This window comes from Mastigoproctus giganteus, chromosome 6 (assembly GCF_048544385.1).
Source record: "Mastigoproctus giganteus isolate SK-2022 chromosome 6, ASM4854438v1, whole genome shotgun sequence".
Taxonomy (NCBI): domain Eukaryota; kingdom Metazoa; phylum Arthropoda; class Arachnida; order Uropygi; family Thelyphonidae; genus Mastigoproctus; species Mastigoproctus giganteus.
This window is the reverse complement of record NC_143580.1, coordinates 216,328,599-216,351,707: the sequence shown is the minus strand read 5'-3', so window position 1 is coordinate 216,351,707 and position 23,109 is coordinate 216,328,599. Positions and strand designations below refer to the sequence as shown.

General features: G+C 37.4%; 1 protein-coding gene across 1 annotated transcript in view; it reads left to right on the top strand.

Moving 5' to 3' along the window:
• The first annotated feature begins 1,003 nt into the window (after positions 1 to 1,003).
• Positions 1,004 to 23,109, top strand: part of LOC150084964 (Golgi resident protein GCP60) — a 100,439-nt gene continuing 78,333 nt past the window's right edge. The window contains exon 1 of the mRNA XM_090375673.1: positions 1,004 to 1,233. Within this exon, the coding sequence (XP_090231799.1) occupies positions 1,029 to 1,233 (205 nt within the window). The 5' untranslated portion in view covers positions 1,004 to 1,028. The remainder of the gene's footprint in view (positions 1,234 to 23,109) is intronic.

The following is a 23,109-nucleotide window of genomic DNA, read 5'->3' as shown; positions in this document are numbered from 1 at the left end:
TGAAATTCCCTAGGTGATGCACTTTCTTTGAACACCACTGTGTGTGTGTGTGTGTGTGTGTGTGTGTGTATGTGTGTATATATATATATATATAAATTTTTTTTTGTTTTTGGCTAGTCAAAAAAGGTTATGTTAGTTTAAGCCTTTAATTCGGGACAGATTCAAGCAGGCTAATAAAAAAAAAACTTATGTTAGTTTATGTCACTAATTCGGAACGGATTCAAGCAACTAATAATTTCTGTAATCGGTAAAACTTTAGAACAAGGCAAGAGAAGTATGGTTTTATAATAGACTTTCATTTTTGGCTAGTGAAAAAAGGTTAGGTTAATTTACTTCGCCAGTTCAAGCAGGCTAGTGAAAAATGATTAGGTTATTAAATTAAGGCTGAACTAGACAAACATTTGGAGTGACCGGATGGGTGAAATGGGAATGTTTGTTTTTTTTGTTTTTTTTTTTGACTGATGCTCTGTAAGCTTGCCTTCTTGCATCATATACTGTACTTCAAATAATAATAATAATAATAATAATAATAATAATAATAATAATAATAATAATTATTATTATTATTATTATTAGCCATATGGTACAAGGAAGCATGAGGCTTATGCTGCACCAGCCAAAAAAATTTCTCATGTTACCCTGAGAGAGAGAGAGAGAGAGAGAGAAGGGAATCACCAAGAAGGCAAGAAAGGGAAGAAATGATGATATCCATCTCAGGACCCTGGGTTTGCCAAGCCCATACTCACCAGATGTGAGCCACGCTGAAGTGAGCATCCTGTTCTGTAGTTTTACTGCTCCTTTTTATGGATGATAAGCTCTCTATTAGTGTTTAAAATTTTATTGTATGTCTTGAAGGTTATATTGAATTACAAATACAGCATAATAGCCATCACTTTTTTTTTTTTTTTTTTAAGATTTTCAACAATATTTTCATATATGCGGCGCTGGACATTGTTTCTCCTGTGTTTTGCAAAGCGATGTTGTTGATCACAGGACTTACAGGACGTGGATGGAACCAACGTAGCAAGATGGCTGCTTCCATGAATGGACCTCTAACTTTGACGTCCACTTCAAGTGATGACTTGAAAAATGACAGTTCATATAAAAAAATGACGGAAATCAATAGCAATGCCGACTCAGAAATTACTATAGACAACGAAGATGAGAGATTCAAGGAAGAATGGGGATTCGATACAGAAGAATTGTATAAACTGGCGACTACTTTTTTAAAAGGTATGATGCCGAGTGTAAGAAAGTTCTGATGTGCTTAAGGCATTGGGGGGGGGGGGATAAATGGAGTAATATTGAGTTGTTATAGCACGTGCGTTGATATTTGTAGAAATATAAAGTAAACGTTTCTTTTATAATGATTCGCTTTGATCATTTGTTCAGAACTACAAAATAGCCAGATTCGTAAAAATATAAGCTTGCTTATTAAATAAATTTATATTTTAGAATTAAATCGAAACCATTTAAGTCCACAAAATTGACAGCAGTAGTCAGTTTTAATTGTCAACCAGAATTTCCATTGCAAAAAACGTTTCATGATTTTGTATTAAGTTTTAATATGAAAGTGCTTTTCCTTTTGAGAAATTTTATTACGTTTTACTGTCACCTGACATTTAAAAAAAAAAAAAAATGGTACACTGCCATCCTCTCTGGTGCATGCTTGGATTTGGATTTGGTGAGGAATTAAAGATGCATAATAATAGATGCCAAGTAATAGCAAATCAATATATTAAGAAGATTTGAATCTAGTTGTACTTTAAAAACATTAATAATAGTAAAGTTTTAACCCTTTTGGTGTATTCAAATTTCACGTAACCACCTGTTCTTTTGCTGTTTTAGTTTAAAAGGGTGCATGATTGTCCTAGCGCATATTTTCAGCCCCTCCCAAAGGGACTTTATTAAAGCGAAAAAACAAAAGCTGAGTAATTTTTCACAAGTTAAAGCAGGAGCTTCGATTCTTCTGATTCCTCTCCTTGACATACACACTTTCAAAGAAATCCTGGGCGTATTATTACCTTACAAGTTGGGAATTGGATGATAGTTACTGAATAATTAGTGGAATCAGGTTTTTGACATGCTGATTGTTATTAAGCCAGTGACAGTTGCAATTACATTCCCAGAAATGTGCATGAACTGCAGATGGCAAGGTTAAGGGCTTATGAAAAAAGTGGATTACATTCACAATGTACAAGATATTTTTGCATGAAAATAATTTTGATACTGTATTAATGTTTTGTATACATATTGACCAGTTATTAATTTTTCCAGATTATACTAAGCAGAAATCTAGAGGTTATCTAAATGTAGAATTTGTGGTATAAATTAAATTAATGTACCTAGAAACTTTTTCAGCAGAGAAATTTGGATTTAATGTTGCTTGTGGAAATGAGAAAATGAAATACCTTGTTCCAGATTTTGATGAAAGCCTAAAACGATACCACATAAATATAGGAATAAAAGTTAAAAATGTAAAAAATATTGAAATGTGTTTTCTTTATGTACATGTGATATCCCTTGCACTGTTACCATAATTTGACATCTTGGGGTTTTTTTTTTTTGGTGAGAATGATTGTATGCAGACTGGGTTTATTCATGAAACAAAACGGAATCATAAAAAAATGGCACATAAAATTTAGTTTTTGGACCATGACAATAGATAACAAACTTATACAGCATCAACCAAAAAAAAAAAAAAAACCTTCCCATTTCACCTTTTCATTCCCTCCAATAGTTTATCTAGTTCTACTTTGAATTTATTTACACTATCCACTTCCACAAGTAGAAAAAACTTCAAAAAGATTGAAATTTATTCCAGCAGACAACCACTGATGGCTAAAAGCAAACTTCTGCAAGTATCTTGTAGTCATTCTTCTTCAATTTGAATTTATGCCCTCTCATATACATAGGCTGAGCGGGGGGAAGAATCCCATCAATATTGAGCTTGCCTAATCCATTCAAATCTTTAAATACGTCAATCAGATCACCTCGCAGGTGTATCTGATTGAGGTGTCTCCAGATGCTGCAAATATGTAAAGAGCACCCCTTTGTTTCCCTCACAAATCTCATTGCTCTTCTCTGTACTTGTTCCAGTAGCTCTACATTCTTCCTAAAATGAAGTCCCCAGACCTGTATGCAATACTCAAGATGTGGCCCGACCACTGCCTTATACAATGGGATAATCACTTCCTTATCCCTGCTAGCAAAATTCCTGTATATCATTGAAAAAACCATATGAACTGCCCTGGCAGCCTGTCTAAACTGCTCAAAGAAATTCATATCTGACTACACATTTAGCCCTGGGTCCTTTTCATTTTCCACCACCCCGAGGGTAGCACCGCACAGTTGATATGTTGCTCTGGGATTACTGCTACCCATATGCAGTGCTTTGCATTTGACAAGGCTAAACTTCAACTGCCATTTCTCAGCCCATCTGCTTAACTTTTCTAGATCCTGTTGCAGTAGCATATTGTCATTCCTATCATTAATCACCATGCCAACCTTTGTATCATCTGCAACCTTCAACATTAAGCCTGATATACCTTCATCAATATTGTTGATAACTATAGAAAAGAACAGTGAACCCAACGGCAAACCTTGGGGTCTCCATTAAAAGCATTATTCAATGAAAGGCAGTGTCCATTGAAATCTCTGTCTTCTCCCGCTCAGCCCTTCCTTTATTCATAGCAGTAATTTGCCCTTAATGCCACATTGCTCCAATTTATACAGCAGTCTTTTATGGACAATAGTATCAAAAGCTTTCCTGAAATCCAAGTATACGTCATTAAAATTATTTTTTTTTGCATCCAGTTCCTTTGAGACCCCCATTGTAGTATCCAATCAACTTGGTCAAACAAGATTTCCCTTCAACAAACTGCTACTGTGTCTGAAGTATAACTGCAGTCCTGTCTAGCTGATCTTGCATTACTTCTTTAATCAGTGACTCCATTATTTTCCCTGGAACAGAAGTTAAGCTAACAGGTCTGTAATTACTTGCATCACAATTTGATCCTCCTTTGCAAATTAGAGATATATTTGAACATTTCCAGTCCACAGGGACTTCCCCTGAATCCAGAGATGCTCTCATAATTATGGCTAAGGGTTTGCTGCCTCCCTTAATATAATTGGATAGATTCCATCCACCCCAGATGAATTTCTTACGTTTAACTTCAACAATTTCTCTTCCACTTTCCTCTCGGTTATTACAAAATAATTTAGCTCCATGTTAGTATTTGATAAACATTTGGCATCCATTTCCTTAAAGAATTTCTCATATGTGAATATAGATGTAAAATACTTATTCATTGGTTAGCAGCCTGAGCAGGATCATCAACAGTTGGACCAATTGAATTCATCCCCTTTCTTCTTGTGTTTACATAATTAAAGAAGTCTTTGCTGCTTTTCTTTGCATCCTTTATGAAATATTTGTCATCTTCCTTGCATTATCTCCTTTGTGACTTGATTACAGACTAGTTTATATCTACCATAAGCTTCTGTATCACTTGATAATTTATATGCAGCATCAGCCTCCGTAGCTGAGTTGTCAAGAGTGGGAGTGCAGTAGCACACGCTCTTTGAGTAGACTGGGGTTAAAGCACCTGACTACTAAATGCGGTCGAACTGCCAACTTGCACTGGACCAGTGTAGCAGATTTTGGCCCATTTCCCTCAACATGAATTGTTGAAGAGGCTTCCATCCCACATTGGATTGATAATGGCTGCTGCTTACGTTTACCCTTTTATGAAGCATCATCCAAAGATTTATATCCCATGCATTTTTCTTCTCTGCCACATCTTGTTAGTTCAACTGACATCCATTTAGGTCTAAGCCATGAATAGTATTTCTTAGTTGGTATGAAAAGCCTAGTAGCTGTTATAATTATTTCCTCGAATGCTTCCCATTTAGAATTTGTTGTTGGTAACATCATTAGTTGGTCAATGTATAGAATTTAAAAACTGTCTGAGACCACTGTAGCTGTTTTACATAAGCAAAAATAGTTAGTTGCTTGAATTTTAAAACATGGCTTTGGAGTTTTGAATGGGGAAAATGATAAAATAGTTAATAAATATCAATAAAAATAAGCAGAGGTATATCTAGTATGAGTAATTTTGCAAGGCATGTCTCCTTATTCTTATTTATTCTTTTCTTATTTTTATTATTTTTCCCATTTAAAACTCCATAGCCACATTTTAAAATTCAAACAGCCAAATTTTGGCAACTGTTCAGGATCGGACACATTTTTATAAGCACTTTCTTACTTGTTCTGGTGTGTGTGTGTGCAAACATCCCATATAGTTGTGATTTGCATATTTGTGATGGTGTTGTTTTGCACATACTATGAATAACACAATATACGATAAGTATGCAATGTTGTAAACAAATCCTGTTGCCAGCCTTTTAGATCAAAACCTGATTGTTTCTCTGTAGTTTTAAATTTAATATGAAGTTGACATCTGATTAAATTGCTAATCCTTAATATTAACTGATAGTATTTAAATTTATTCGTTATGTCAGTTATTCTGTCTCTTTTATGATATAGAATTTGAATATGAAATCAGAAAAAAAAAAAAAGTTAAAGAGCATTCAGTTTTTGTTGAATAATAATCTAATTCATCTAGTTTGAATTCTCTCCCCACTTTGGGTGTTGCCTTAATTCAACCTTTTTCAAACAGGATGAATTAAGCAAACACCTTTAAAAGTGCAATTTTTTTTTCTGAACATTTGCATAAAGCTTTGCTAATGCACCCTACACTCCTTTCCATTGTGAATGGTTGTATTATCAGACTGTGTACTTTTGCTGAGACCTGTGGACTTACTACTTTCTGTTGAGTAAATGTGGGAAGCGGCAACCTGTAAATCAACAGTCACTTCATGTGTTTTTAATAAATTTTATTTTATGAATTCATGTCAATTGTATCTTGTGTGTTTTGCATCCTTTTCTCTGATACCGGAAGTGACTTTGCAGAGCTTTAACATTGTCTTCCTTAGAAACTATGCCACTTCCAAAAAGAAAATTTTCAGTTCTTTTGTTGTCACGAATCCACTGTAGAATTTGAGATGGAATTCTGAATTACCCTGTTATTTCCCCACTCTCATTGTACGAGAGAAAGGGGGAAAAATAATATACATTGCACACCACTTTACTGTGATCACAGATAATGTTATCATTTGTGTAATATCACTTTTATGAAGTCCTGATCAGATGTATGCTAATACTTAGGAAAAACATTTATGTAATCAGTGCTTCGGCTTACGTTATCGCTTTTTTGCATTATCATGGTTTATGCATATGCAGTGGAAGTGATTATGTAACATCTGAATTTGTTCTTGAACTCCAACACATCGTGTGTCCAGTTATTGCTGTTTTTTCATACACTTTGTATAGTTGTCAGTGTCACTATTTTGTGAAAGAAAGTACTATGTCTACACTTCTACCAATCTGATTTTACAGTAGAGCATTAACCCTTTCTAATTCTTGATTTTAATATTGTCTTTATTTGTTTTTAATGATTTGTATGGATTTCCAGAAACATTGTCTGTTTCAGTTTCATTGATGACTTTTCGAAGAATTAGTGGGCAGTCAGATTAAAATATTTTATATTGCTTGATTTTTAATGTTTTATTTTTGTCCACATATACCTTTTTTATGTACATATGTCCATTCTGCATCAATAAACGACTCTAAACAGCTGCATCCTTGTTTCATTATAGTTATTATTATTCAATCAGTTCTTTTTATCAGTTTAGCTGATCTCTGAAGTGATCAAAATAAGTGGCATCTATTGTATATATAAAACTAGGCACTATAACATTTAGCTAAAAAATAAAACTTAATGAAAATTAAATATACAGAATACAAACTTAGAATGTGTCAAAAAATGCATTTTTACATGTGTGCATATAATATTAAAAAGTATGCTCAATAACAAATGCCAGTTGTCATTTAGATAAATGATAAATACAAGATAAAACTGCTGTTCAGTAAACATAATACTTCATAATTCCCAGAGTGACATTATTTAGTGAAATGAACTGGAACTTTGGGGAGGAATAAATTAGAGGAAGTAGCAGTGTACATACATGTACATTGCTACTTCCTCTCATAACTGTAGGATTGCTATTTCCAATATATTATAGAATAGTTTAGAGCTAAAGACTCAGGTTACATAGGGAGTTAACTAGCATACGAGTTAGTGCAATTGTATCATTTCTGTACATAGCCAACTACTTAATAGCCAATTTATAACTACTTAAGTAGTTGGCTACGTACAGAAATGATGCAATTGCACTAACTTGTACACTATTTCCAATATATTATGGATATTCAAATTTCCTACACCCCACCTTTCTCATTTCTGTTAATAACATACTGACCTGATTTTTTAATGTGTGCATTACTTCAAGTCATTTTTCATGTTACCAGTGCTATCATACTTCATAATCCAAAAGTTTGATGGAAACTTTTGTCTGTAGTTTAATGAACCATATTCTTCATTAAAGTTTAATATTTTGAATACATAAATGCACAAGGCATAATATGTTATGGGTTGAAATTAACTGTATAATATCGGTGTAAATCCACCATAGTTTACCCATAAATTTAACTACATAAGTAGTGTAATGGGCATCATTTGATTTTATCACATATTGTGGCTATGCAGACATGCCATCTCGGTTGCAAACTTAATTTAAGTTCGCAACTGAGATGCAATGTCTGCGTTATCAGGGTACCTGCCCGCCAACCGAATAGTGAGCCAACAAGCTCCAAAATGTGTCTGGGTGGTGGTGCTGACTGAGAATAAATAACAGTAGTCTCCTCTACTAGAGAAGCATTATTTATTGGAAGTAGTGCAATACCTGGTATCTCATTGTGAAGGTAGCCACAATGAGATAAAATCAAACGATGCCATTACACTACTTATGTAGTTAAATTTATGGGTAAACTATGATGTATTTGCACCAATATTATACATTTAAAGTTTAATGAACAATAGTTTAATGAACCATATTGTTCATTAAACTATAGGCCATTAATGAATGTAGCAACAATATACCAATATACTATAGAAACTTTTTTAGTGAAAAAACAAATTAATTATGGCATTAAATTAGAACATGATATAACACTCTCTAATGTTTACCACTGTATTTAGATGCTGCTCCATGTCTTTTTGTGCCTTTTACTTTAAGAAACATCAGACAGTTATATTATGTGTAAATGAATTTCTTATTTAACATTTGATTTTAGTTTTCCAGTTTGGTTTAGTTTTTTTTTTTTTTTTTTTTAATACAGTTTGAAACTTGGGAAAAATCTTCATGATTGTTAATTTGAGTGATTGCGTGATTGCATTGAAATAAAATCTTCAAGAAATGTAAACTCATCTCTGATACCCCTATAAAAATTAAGGTTTGTCTTTTGTGTCAGTTTTTGTGCCTAAAGATAAATAAAAATGAAATTTAGGTGCATTTTAATGAGATAAGTAAGAGCAAATTCAGAAATCAGGCTGATTAGATAATTCCCCGGAGTACTATCAATTTAGTAATTCTACTTGACAAACATTATTTGAACATTTTTGGAAAAGATAATGTCTGCCACATTAGTGTAAGTATGAGATACAGATAAAATGATGCCCTTTCACACTACAAACGTAGTTTTTTTGTTTAAGAGTTTTCTATGGTGTATTTATACCAATATTATGTAGATTATTTATACTCTTAAATATATGATGCCTTGTTGCATTGACTTTCACTCAAACATTATTATGTACATCTTTTGGCATCTCTCATATTGTGTGATTATCTTCAGAACTGGATTGTCATGTCTGCAATACCAGGGTACCTGCCCACTCACCAATGAAGGGACAACAAGCCCTGAAACAGTGCATGTGAGTGGTGGTGCCCACTGAGAATAAGTAACAATAATCTTCTCTTTTAGTGAAGCGTTACTTATTCGAGGTAGTGCAATACATGGCAACTCATTGTGAAGGATGAGCACAATGTGAGATACAGATAAAATGATGCCCTTTCACACTACAAATGTAGTTATTTTGTTTAAGAGTTTTCTATGGTGTATTTACACCAATATAATACAGAAAGTACATATGCACAATTGCCACCTTTGAAGCGAAAGGTGGCATTAATTCAGCAAATAATTTAGGCAGATGAGATTAGCAGTGGTTGAACCAACCAATAACTGGAGATTCTGTCAGGAAAAGTGCATGGGGTTTGGCAGACTTAGTGGAAATGGAAATCATTGAGATTAGAACTGAGACCTGCCGACCGGGCTAGCCGGGTGGGTAAAGTGCCTGTCTGGCAACCCAAAGTTTGTCAAAGTTTGTTTGTCAGCATAATGTTTTGTGACACAATGTGCTATTAATTGCAGTTTGCCATGCAGGTGTTGGAACTTTGCATGATTAGCACAAGTGCAGAAATGCAATAGCATGATTGTAGAAATACTGTGGTAATCCTTAATTTTACAAAAATAGTGCCAATTACCTTCAGTATTTATTACAAAAATAGTGCCAATTACCTTCAGTATTTATTACAAAAATTAATGCCTACTTACCTGCTGCACTCCATACATCTTCTGATAACATTATGACTTGCACACTGCAGTTGTTCACTGGGTATGTTGGCCACTTCAATGTGAATGTTTTCCCTGAGTTCTTCATTCTCTATTCACAGGGAGGTGATATCTGGAGAATGAGGCAGCCATAATCCATGATTTATTTCACTTAACACACGTGTCTTCATTGAGTGATTGCATGGTAGCAGAATCTTGCTGGAAATGGCCATAGAACTTTTTATTAATTTCTTAAAAAATGGTTGCACTATCACACTTCTGTATCTCAGTTTTCTCCATAAAGAACATAGGCCCGATAACTTTCCTTGCACTTTTTTATAAGCTCTGACATGTTATACAGAATGATGAACTTAAAGGAAAACATTCAAATTGAAGTGACTAACATATCTGGGGAACTACCACTGCATTCCAGCTAGAATATTTTCAGATATGTATGAAGTACATCAGAGCCAAGAGACACTACTTTCAGTTCCTCTTTACTTGTTCATTCAAATAAAACCATGCCTCATCTTGGGGGAAGAGTCAAAAAATGTTAATGCTGGGCCATTTTCTCTGCTGTTAAACTGAAGTAACCATTTACAATAAATGACTATAGTTATGGGATTTTGTGCTGCAAAGACTATGTTATTGTTGTTGTGTAGGGCAACAGTTTTAACTACAGGTAATTCCTGACTTTGAGTTAATTTGTTCCTCGTGCGTGCTCGTAAAGTGGGAATTTTTTCCCATAGCCATAGATGTAATGTTAAAATCAGGGGTTGCGTTCTCAACAACGAAATTAGTTAGATAATTAGTTTATGCTTAAACAATGATTGATTTATCCAAAGATATAAAATCATAGCTTGTAAAATCAAGCAAATTATAATAATAAAGAAATTATTTCTGACTTACAAATGTTAGGGAACACACAGAGCGTACAAATAAAGAAGAAGAAATATAACCTTGCTTACTCGCGCCTGGACACACTCCAGCTCCGCTGATGAAAGACGCAAAGAGGTCACTAGGGTCAAAGTAGACCTTACGAGGTGTGGCTACCCCATTGACGTCCTCGACAGGTGTGATCTACAGACACGTGACATCGTGACGACCAGCTACAACACCAACAGTGACGAGCCATCCACGAGGGCATTCATCCCATACTACCCCAACCTGTCACAACAGATCGGTAGAATCCTGAGAACGCACGGAATAAAGTGCATCCAACTCCCAGGCAAGAAACTGCGTTCTTTCATTTCCAACGTGAAAACACCTGTCCCCACCCTTCTGCAGAGCGGTTTGGTCTACCGCATCTCTTGCCGTGACTGCACTAGCTGCTACTTTGGAGAGACTGGACGTCGACTCGAGAAACGTCTCTCGGAGCACAAAAGAGCGATCCGTTTAGCGGATATAGAACACTCAGCTATCGCCGAACATGTCTGGACAACCCACCACGACATCGACCCACACCGCGATGTCGTGGTGGTAGACAGATCCCACCATTACCTAAAACGTACCTGGTTGGAATCGTTAAATATAAAATCTTCGGATAAATCCTTGAACAGGAACAGTGGTTGCCAAGTCAACCCGATCACAGAGTCAGTAGTTCTGTCATTGGACAAGCGCTGGCCACGTCATCATGCGTCACAGCCACAGACGTCAACAAACAATTAAACCTCGCGTCTCACGCACCTGGCAGTGCACATCTTCATTCCAACTGCCATTCATGTATTTTTAATTCTGATGAAGGCTACCATATAGCCGAAAGCTCATATATTTCTTCTTTATTTGTACGCTCTGTGTGTAACTATAATAAATTCTTAATGAATCCAGAGCGCGTAGGCCTGTTTCGTTATGTTCGTACTATTCTTGGCCAACCAGCATACGACATGGTCGTGAGACTACAGAAAGATTTTATCTTTATAGCCCGTAGTAGACAACACCTGAGGTTTGCGCATAGGTGCAAAGCTAACGAGATTATACCGAAAGGGTTTCGCTACAAACAACCGTTTTCTAATGAGCGCATGAGACGTGCCTGTCGGAACTTCGGCCTCAAAACCCTACGTATATGGATCGGCTGCCTCCATCATGACATACAATGTGCTTCAGCGAGCAAGGCAACCCTACTAGCCGACCTTAAGACTCTGATTCCCGATCCCGTTTACACCGATGTGGTCAACACTTTATGTCACCAGGCCGTCAGAGAATCAGATCTTTATTGTGCCCGACAGAAACGTAAGTTTTGTAATTTGATTAATGAATCCCGTCAATTTCGCAGCCAACGTAATACCCCTCTCACTAATTCCACGGACTTCGTATTGAACCTAAGCAGCAAACAGTTATCTGCGGACCAAATAAACTTATTGACTCTTGGCATGACATTTGCCGTTCTTCCTAAGCACCCGCCGATCACCGACATCGCCTTAGGTGTGGAAGCCAGCTTATCACGCCTCCCAGAAGATGTAGCCAACACAATCCGCTTGAAGACTGCAGCAGTTCTACACCGTGCTCGCCCCGTCTCTTCTAACCTCAACCGTACACAGTTTTCTGCCCTCAAGGCATTGAAACAGGATTCGTCCATCGTCATTCTACCGGCAGACAAAGGCCGCCGTACGGTTGTAATGGATCACACCGATTACATGGCGAAAGCGCTACTACTTTTACGGGATACTACCGTATACAAACCCCTGACCATCAACCCCAACAGAGTTTTAGAACGATGGGAATCAGAGGTGAATATCCTCATCAACAGTTGGCTGAAACAAGGGAAGATCACACAGTCAACCCGTAATCACCTCCGTGCCTCCGGATGTCAGATCCCACGGTTTTACGGCCTACCGAAAGTGCACAAAGAAGACACACCACTGAGACCAATTGTATCCTGCTGTGGATCACCGACTTACGAGCTGTCTAAATTTGTCTCGAGACTTCTTTCTCCTCTAGTTGGCAAGACCACCCACACCGTCTCCAACAGTGTTGAATTCATAAAGAGGATTCGCACTGTATCCATCTCGCAGGATCAAGTTATGGCATCGTTCGACGTCATATCGCTCTTTACCTCCATCCCTGTGGAACTTGCCATTTCTTGTGCAAAACAACTCTTGGACAATGATAGAACCCTCAACGAAAGAACTGGTCTCACACCCGATGACATTTCCGCCGCCCTCAGACTGTGCTTAACAGGGGGTGCGATCATATTTAATGACTCAGTCTACCAGCAGATACATGGCACGGCCATGGGTTCCCCTGTCAGCTCGGTCACAGCAAACATCGTGATGGAGGAGTTAGAGGGACGTGCGTTTGCACACGCACCAGATCACATCGCCTTTTGGTGTCGCTATGTTGACGATGTGTTCATGGTCATCCCTAGAGACTCAGGTCAGCGACTTCTATCATACCTCAACTCACTATCGCCCTTCATAAAATTCACGATTGAGCTGGAGTCGAACAACTCCTTACCATATTTAGACACACTTGTCCGACGTGAAGGCACATACCTGAGGACTACAGTTTATCGTAAGCCCATGTGTGCTGGCCAGTTCACCAACTTCCGGTCAGCACACGCGCGAGGCCACCTCCTCTCCACTGCCCGAACCTTGCTTACTCGCGCCTGGACACACTCCAGCTCCGCTGATGAAAGACGCAAAGAGGTCACTAGGGTCAAAGTAGACCTTACGAGGTGTGGCTACCCCATTGACGTCCTCGACAGGTGTGATCTACAGACACGTGACATCGTGACGACCAGCTACAACACTAACAGTGACGAGCCATCCACGAGGGCATTCATCCCATACTACCCCAACCTGTCACAACAGATCGGTAGAATCCTGAGAACGCACGGAATAAAGTGCATCCAACTCCCAGGCAAGAAACTGCGTTCTTTCATTTCCAACATGAAAACACCTGTCCCCACCCTTCTGCAGAGCGGTTTGGTCTACCGCATCTCTTGCCGTGACTGCACTAGCTGCTACTTTGGAGAGACTGGACGTCGACTCGAGAAACGTCTCTCGGAGCACAAAAGAGCGATCCGTTTAGCGGATATAGAACACTCAGCTATCGCCGAACATGTCTGGACAACCCACCACGACATCGACCCACACCGCGATGTCGTGGTGGTAGACAGATCCCACCATTACCTAAAACGTACCTGGTTGGAATCGTTAAATATAAAATCTTCGGATAAATCCTTGAACAGGAACAGTGGTTGCCAAGTCAACCCGATCACAGAGTCAGTAGTTCTGTCATTGGACAAGCGCTGGCCACGTCATCATGCGTCACAGCCACAGACGTCAACAAACAATTAAACCTCGCGTCTCACGCACCTGGCAGTGCACATCTTCATTCCAACTGCCATTCATGTATTTTTAATTCTGATGAAGGCTACCATATAGCCGAAAGCTCATATATTTCTTCTTTATTTGTACGCTCTGTGTGTAACTATAATAAATTCTTAATGAATCCAGAGCGCGTAGGCCTGTTTCGTTAATGTTAGGGAACATTTATTCTTCATCATCATCGACTAAATGCACACTCATTGATCGCTCATTGTTGGTCTGTCGTGTTGCCACTCGTTGGTTTGTTGGAGACACAAGGAATCGTCTTCTTCAGAAATGTGTCAAGAGATGTTTGTTTCCAAGATAGTCTTCTCTTTTCTTTATAAATTTCACGATAGCATGCATACGTTTTTTAAATCGGTAGCAACTTTCCTAGTACACTCCAAATTTGAATCTTGTGAATCGAAAATCTCAATTGCTTTTTCTGTGTTGAAAAGCTTCGTCTAGCCCCTTGAGAGTGAAGGAACGAACAGGAGTTTCAGCTGTTAAATCTTCTTTTTTAGCTTCACATTTTGCTATTTCAAAGAGGTCTTCATTTGTGAGCTCTCCATTGTGTGCTTGAAATAGATTAGTGACATCAGTGGAAGAAATGTCAAGCTGCAATTAGTTAGCAATCTGCGTCCGTTTCATTTTATACGATCTCTGCTGGTTCTTGAAATCCTTAAATTATCAATAAACTGAGGACACAGTTTATTCCAAGCACCCTTCAAGTTCTCTGAAATTTTGTTCCAGGTTCGTTGTATTATTTTAATTGCAGCTAAAATATGGAATTCTTTAACGGTTGGACCTCCCTCCTTATCAGTTGCGTTAATTAGCATGTCAAATGTCTTTCAAAGATAATGCACTTTAAACTTTTAAATAACGCTCTGGTCCATTGGCTGCAAAAGTGGTGTCGCATTTGGTGGCAAAAAATTTATTTTGATATTAGGGTGGTGATGTTGCAGAAATGGTGGGTGGCAGGTGCATTATCTAAAATCAGAATCACCTGAAAAGGAATATTTTTATCTTCACAATGTTGTTTTACTTCAGGCACAAAGTGATGCAAAAACCAATCTTGGAATGAAGAGAAAATTTTGAAAATTTATTTGTTTTTTATATGATTTAAGATTTCAGTGAAGGGGAAACACATTTCTCTATAATAACACAAAAACCCACACAATTCCAGCTATCGGTATTTTCGCAAATGCAATAACATAGAGTTTACTATCTCTTTATAATTGATTGCACTAACAGAAAAAGCCAAATAAACCGGAAAGTGCAAATTGTTTTTATTGTTTTATGGTAGTGACCTCCAAAATGTGTTTTAGAAAAATATCACAAAGGCATTCAAAATTGATTCTTATACCGGAACGTATGATAACAATGAAAGTGTTGTGCATTTTAATTATTTGAATTGGTAACTAATACAATTTTTTTCTCAAGTATCAACAAAATCAAAAATATGAACATTAATTTCAAAAAATGAATGTTAAACATTCATAAATATCGCATTTTCAAACCACCCTCGTACCTATACAATATAGTGTACCTCTGCTTACGACATTAATCCATTCCATCGTACCTTGAAAATATCATAATGTGAACCCAACAACACATTGTTTTTTGGTTATTCAACCCCAGGGGCTCACATCTGGTGAGTATGGGCTTGGCACACCCAGGGTGTCATTCTTCTCTTTCTTGGTGATTCTCTTCTACTTCTCTCTCTCTCTCTCAGGCCAACTCGGAAATTTTTTTTAGCTGGTGCAGTGTAAGCCTCAGGCTTCCTTGCACTATATTGCTAGTATTAATAATAATAATAATTTTCATTACAAAAAATCACCTTTTGGAAACATAAATAGCTTAGTTATATAGTGAAAATTTCAACTTCCGAGGTCTTGGAATGAATAACCAAAAAACAATGTGTTATTGGGTTCACATTACATAATATGATGGTGCCTCTGGAACAGATTAATATTATAAGTGGAGGTACACTGTATTGTATAGCTACGAGGGTGTTTTGAAATGCGGTATTTATGAATGTTTAACATTCATTTTTTGCAATTAATGTTCATATTTTCGATTTTAGCATTAGTATTAGCATTTTAGCATTAGTAGAGGCATATGATGCAAGAAAGCAAGCTTATTCAGCATCAGCCAAAAAAAAAAAAAAAAAAACCCTCTCCCATTTCACCCCTCCGTTCGTTCGAAATACCTGTCCAGTTGAGCTTTAAATTTGTTTAGGCTATCAACTTCAACAACAAGTGATGGAAGTCGGTTCCACCAACCAACCACCCGCTGGCCAAAGGCAAATTTCCGCACATCTATCCGACATCCATCCTTCCTCAATTTGAATTTATGCCCTCTGAGGTGATTATTCTGAGAAAGATGAAGAATCCCATTGGCATTGAGCATGCTCAAACCATTCAAAGCCTTATACACCTCTATCAGATCACCTCGCCGGTGCCTAGTCTCCAGACTCTGTAATTTGCAAAACTTAAGCCTTTCTTCGTAAGAGCAACCCTTTGTTCCATTTACTAATCTTGTTGCCCTTCTCTGTACCTGTTCCAGCAGCTCTACATCCTTCTTGAAATGAGGCCTCCAGACCTGTATACAGTACTCAAGATGTGGCCTAACCATTGCCTTATACAAGGGAATAATCACCTCCTTATCCCTGCTAGAAAAATTCCTGTATATCATTGACACGACACCATGAGCTACTCTTGCAGCTCGTCTGCACTGCTCAGAGAACTTCATATCTGCCTGCACAATTACCCCCAGGTCCTTTTCATTCTCCACCACTGTCAGTGTAGTACCGCAGAGTTGATACATTGCTCTGAGGTTACTGTTACCCATATGTAGTACTTTACATTTGTCAATGTTAAACTTCATTTGCCACCTCTCAGCCCATCTGTTCAACCTTTCCAGATCCTGTTGCAGCAGCATAGCGTCAGTAGTGTCCTTAACGACCCTGCCAACCTTTGTATCATCTGCAAACTTAGACATTAAACTTGATATCCCATCATCAATATCATTCATAAACACCGAAAACAACAATGGACCCAACACTGAACCTTGAGGAACTCCACTAATAACATTAGTCCACGTTGAGCAGTGTCCATTGATTACCACTCTCTGTCTTCTGCCACTCAACCATCCCCTTATCCATAGCAGCAATTTGCCTCCAATGCCACACTGCTCCAATTTGTGCAGCAGTCTTCCATGTGCAACAGTATCAAAAGCCTTTCTAAGATCCAAATATATAATATCAAAGTTATTCCCTGCATCCAGTTCTTTTGTGACTACATCATAGTATCCAATCAAATTGGTCAGGCAAGACCTGCCCTTAACAAAACCATGCTGCGTCTGAGCCATAACTGAATTCTTGTCTAGATGATCCTGCAGTGCTTCTTTAACCAGTGCCTCCATTAATTTACCTGGAACAGAAGTTAAACTAACAGGTCTATAATTACTTGTGTCAGCCTTTGATCCTCCTTTGTGAATTGGGGTTACATTTGCACATCTCCAGTCTATGGGTACCTCCCCTGAGTCCAAAGAAGCTCTCATAATTATGGCTAGGGGTTTGCATACTTCCTTTGCTGCCTCCTTTAATATAACTGGATAGATCCCATCCACCCCAGGTGCCTTTTTTATGTTTATCCTCAACAATCTCTCCTCCACTTTCCTCTCAGTTATTACAAAATCATCCAGCTCACTGCCAATGTTTACTTTACCTACATCATTCTCCTTCCTGAATAACTCCTCATGCGTGAATGTAGATGCAAAATACTCGTTTAGATTGTTAGCCACCTGAGCAGGATCCTCAACTGTTGAACCATCAATATCCAGTGGACCAATCTGATTCATCCCTTTCCTTCTCGAGTTCAAGTATGTAAAGAACTCCTTTCTGTTTTTCTTTGCATCCTTTGCCAAGGATTTTTCGTAGTCTGCCTTTGCCTGCCTAATCTCCTTTGTGACTTGGTTACAGACCAAGTGTTTCATGTTTTGTAATGACGAGGTTTGTAGTAATGAGGTTCCCCAAAAGTGTCCAAATTTTACTGGTGTGTTTGTTTTTTTTTCTTATACATCTAAGGATAATAAAAATAAAAAAATAATAAAAACAAGTGCCTTGTCTAACAATACAGTAATAGGAATAACACATTTTTTAAAGGTTTTATTTGATTTGTAAGATAAACTAAGAAAAAAGCAATTAACGGAAATGAAAATATTGTACGGTATATATTTTGATATATACAATATTTTAGTATCACAGTAAAAAGAATTGCAATCTTAATATAAAAGGAGATATACAAACCATTAACTTTTTAATAAATTAATCTAATTTAAAGAAAGAATCCAATATTGTTTTCAGTTTTTGTCCTATATGCATTTTTAACTACAACACAGACATTATCAAATGAAATAGTTGTTTCTTTATCAGTGTTACTGCAGGCCAACATATTTTCTATTATGCTCAATCAATGCATTTTGGGCATCTTTTTTAGATGGCAGTGTGTGTGCTTTTTCACTGCCACTGGTAACAAAAACATTTTGTTTGGTACTCAGCAGGGCTTCTAGTGTTGGCTTTGCTGTGGTAACAATGTCATCGTCCACCTTCACAAACTCTTCAGATTTGCCAACAAAATCCATATGCTCCTTCAAATTCTCCCATTCCTCAATGTTGCTATCACATTCTTCTGCTGGACCATGTCTTTAGAGGCGCCTTCATAGCCAGGTGGGCAGGAGCAGCAGTGCGTAGCACATGTTTCTTGATGTATACCGGGGTTCGAGCCCATGACCACCAAATATGGAGGATGCAGAAAGGTCAGGAAATGACCACTGCATATTCCCGGAGCAATATGGCCTTAGTTGCTAATGCTCCTAAAAACCAAATAACAACAACATGTTTTTAGATGATATTCTCTCCAAAGCCACTCTTTCTGAAGCAGTTGATTATTACACATGATATAGTACTGTACCAAGCAATACCAAAATTACAGATAGCATCCAAGACATTCCAATTTGTCTGCAAATTGTTCCCTTCCCCCCTCTATGTTGCAGATCAAGTACCTTTACAGGTGGCCTCTATAATGCTCTCTTCAGGTTATAAATAATGCCTTGATCCAGTGGTTGCATAAAACTGGTGTTGTTGGAAAGTTACAACAACCTCCCACTTGGGAGGAAACAACCATATATTTGTCAGCTTAAGTGTCCCAGCAGAATATGCTGTACCATGATCTAGAATCATCAAAATGTTCCTTTTTTTTCTGAAGGCATTCTTCTAACCACTTTTGATAACCAAGACTGAAAAATTTTGACCATAAGCCAAGCACGTCTGTTGGCCTCATAATCACGGGGAAGTTGATTAACTTCTTTAAAACATCTTGGCTTGGAAAACTTACCACTCACAAGTGGGCATAGTTTTGCGCTGCCATCTGAATTGCAGCATAACAGAACAGTGAGTCTTTGTTTACCTAATTTTCCACTATGACAAGACTTTCCTGGAACAGCAAATGTTTTATTTTGGCAGCAAATTATAAAATAAACCTGTCTCATCGAGATTAAAATTATCCTTTGCCTCATATTTTTCAAGAATGGACCATACAGAATACAACCAATCTGTAGCCTTTTCTTTGTCAGCTAATCCAGACTTGCCTCAAAAATTTTGCGAAACCAAGTTATTCCTGTCTTTAAATCTTTGGAGCCAGCCAATGCTGCATTTGAGGTCACTAATTCCGTTTGTTGCCATAATACTGCTAGCTGAGATTTAATATAAACAAACTTTAAATTGATTTAAAGACACAAATTCCAAAAAAGACACCAGTTCAGATAAAATAGCACAAAAAATAGATTATACTGTACTGTAGCAAAAGACTTTGAACTGGCGTAACAATTGCAACTGACTTCAATCTCATGGAGAGCGAGGGAGTATATGTAAACAACTTAGAAAAACTGTTTTTATTCTTTTGTTAATATAACAGCTCATCCTTCACAGTGATGTTTTTCAGAGTGCACTTATGTTGTAGCTACCATAAACTTGTTTTGTTTACACAAAAGTAAATTATAACAGGTTAGTGCCATCCTTTGGGGAACTGGGTGGACAGAGACAATAATAGGGGCAATAATTGGACAACTGTGCCAAGATTTGTATTAAACATACAAAATAACAATATTTATTTCTCACAGGGTGAAAACAAACTGTGTAATACATATTTGCTGCATTTTTTGATAAACGAAATTTAAACCCTTTAAATTTCATTAAAGTGTCAGCTTTGATCATACAGGGAGGCAGTTTATTTCAAGGGTTGAAACATGCTGATGAAATGTAAACTTTTACATTTTGTGGGAGAAGGGAACAAAGGGATACTCTTACCCAGAAAGAATTCAGTTCTGCAAATTGCAGCGTCTTTAAACTATTCACCTGTCAGATGGATTGAGCAAGCTCATTGTTGATGGGATTCTTCCTCTTGCTCAGAACTATGCAAATAAGGGAGCATAAATTCAAATTGAGGAAGGATGGTTTCAGAATAGATGTATGGAAGTTTGCTTTTAGCGAGTGAGTGGTTGAGTGCTGGAACAAACTTCCATCTGTTGTTGTGGAAGTTGATAGCTTAAATAAATTCAAGGAAGAACTAGATAAACTATTGGAGGGAATGGATAGGTAAAATGGGAATTTTTTTTTTCTAATGCTGTATAAGCTTGCTTTTTTTGCATCATATGCTACCACTAATGCTAACTTTCTGAAGACAAGTCTATTAGTTTTCCCTAGTAATTTGTATTAATGCCCTTGGCTTTTGTATCCCGTTTCAGCATGAAACTTTCGCTACTGTTCATTACCGTTCCCTACCTTATACACCACAGTAATAAACCTATATCATATAGATTCTAATGCCAGTGTTCAGCAATCTCTGATTTATTATAATTCATTATCTCAGTAGCTTAAGAAGGTGATTATCCCTCTGTATAAGTCAGTGGTTAGGCCACATCTTGAGTAATGCATTCAGGTCTGGAAGCCTCATTTTAGGAAGGACGTTGATTTGTTGAAACAGGCTCAAAGAAAGGCAAAGATATTGAGGGGGAAAATGAGAGTACTTGTACCATAAAGGCTTCAGTTCTGAAACTAGTCACCTGCAAGGAGAGCTGATTGAGGGGGTTGTGGCTTTGAATAGATTGTGTAGGCTAAATACTAATGTCATCCTTCTTCTTGCTCAGACAACACTTGAGGGGGCATAAATTTAAATTAAGGAAGAATGGTGGAAAATTTCCAGCAGGTGGTTGATTGTTGAAAGAAACTTCCGTCTGGTATTGTAAAAGTAGTTTGAATAAATTCAAGGAAGGGCTAAACAAATTATTAGAGGGGATGGACAGGTTGGTTGAACCTCCCAAATGTGTCAACCTTGGGACCTGATTCTTACCAGATCTTGGAATTTCTGGATTCCAGATGGTCATACGAGGGGGTATCAGAAAGTTCGTACCTTTACCTAGAAATAATAGCCCTAGGAAGGTGAAACCTCACAGGAACTTTAATCATTTTCTGTGTATTCTCCATGTATAGTAACACATTTCTCCCATATATGGATCAGTTGTTTAATGCCTTGATCCTAGAAGTCTGCACTTTTTTGCCTGAAACCATGATTCCACTTCATTGAATGGTGGGGAGGAGGTGTGCTTCCACTGCTTTGATATGTCTTTAGTCTCCAGATCATACTGGTACACTCAGCATTCGTCATTTGTCACCAACTGATCAAAAAAGTTCTCAATATCTGTATTACACAAATCCAACAGTTGGTGAGAACGTTGCATTTGACATTGCTTCTGCAAAGGTGTCAGCAATCTTGGAACCCATTGTGCGGAGACCTTAGACATGCAGATGGTCGTGTGAAATGCTGTGGGCAGATCCATAACAAATTCCAACTGCATTTGCGATGAAATGAATTGTCACACATCTGTCACTCAGCACCAGCTGTTCAACCTTTGCAACCATTTCACTGTCTGTGGATGTTGATGGCCTTCCTTCTCTTGGCTCGTCAAAGACACTAGTACAACCGCACCGGAGCTCCCATTTCCACTTTTTTACAGTGTCATAGGATGGACAATTTTGCCCATACCCAGCTTTCATTTCTTTATCAATTTCCTGAGCTTTCTTGCCCTGCAAATGCAAGAACTTGATCACTGCTCGATACTCCACTTTGTCAACCATAGTATCCTCAGATTCCGGGCTCCACTTCTGGTGTACGATCACCTACGGGTGATCAATAACTAACATGTGAAATTTCACATGTTAGTTATTGAATATGTAGACAACTTATATTAAAAACAGCATCTTCTTACTGATGTTTTATCTATGTCAGGGTACGAACCTTTTTGATACCGCCTTGTATCTTATTCATAAAAAAGGCCATGAATGATTGTATTTCTATTCTGCATCTTATTGTACATAGCTTCTGTGCAGGTGTAGCTTTTATTTCAAGAGAAAAGTAATATAAAGTACACAAAAACATAATCAAGAGAATCAGTGGAAAGTATCGTCAAGATATATACATCAGGAGAGCTTAATGTTTATTGAAAACTACAGTAAAAATAAACTTATTTGCTTCTCCAAAATATACGAAATTTTGGAAGGGGAAAAGTTTTGCATGATCGTTGCACTAGAATCCCAGTAAAGTGATTGTGCAGTTGAAAATGCAACCATTGTCGAGTGGTTGAAAATACAACCTTCCACAATAGATATGGACCAGGCAGTGGTGTATGATCCAATGGGCAAGTAGGTGCAGCAGCACCAGGCTCTTATGATCAGGGGGAGCACAAAAGGAAAATAGAAAAGTGAGAGAAAGTTACATTTAAAAAAAAATAATGTTGTAGAGCCCAACCTCATACTTGTGACGATACATCCTTGGATCTGTGCATTCGCGTTGAAAGGATACTATTTTCTGGGCTACTTGATTTTCTTTTAGGCAGCATATGAGAAAATATAAATGGATGAAATTTGCAGCATCAATATTGTTTACAAATGACAATCTAAAATATTTAAATATTCATTAAAGAATCATTACCTTAGTCTGCTTCATATGGAATCAGTAAACTAAAAAAAAATTGAGCAACTTATTGCTTATTATTGAAGAGTCATCAGTCTTGTTTACCAGTAGCACTTAGACAGTTACATACTTAATAAATATGTCATGGTTTTTAGAGTAAAAATACTGTAAAAACTTATTTCTCTGAGTTGAACTCTCAATA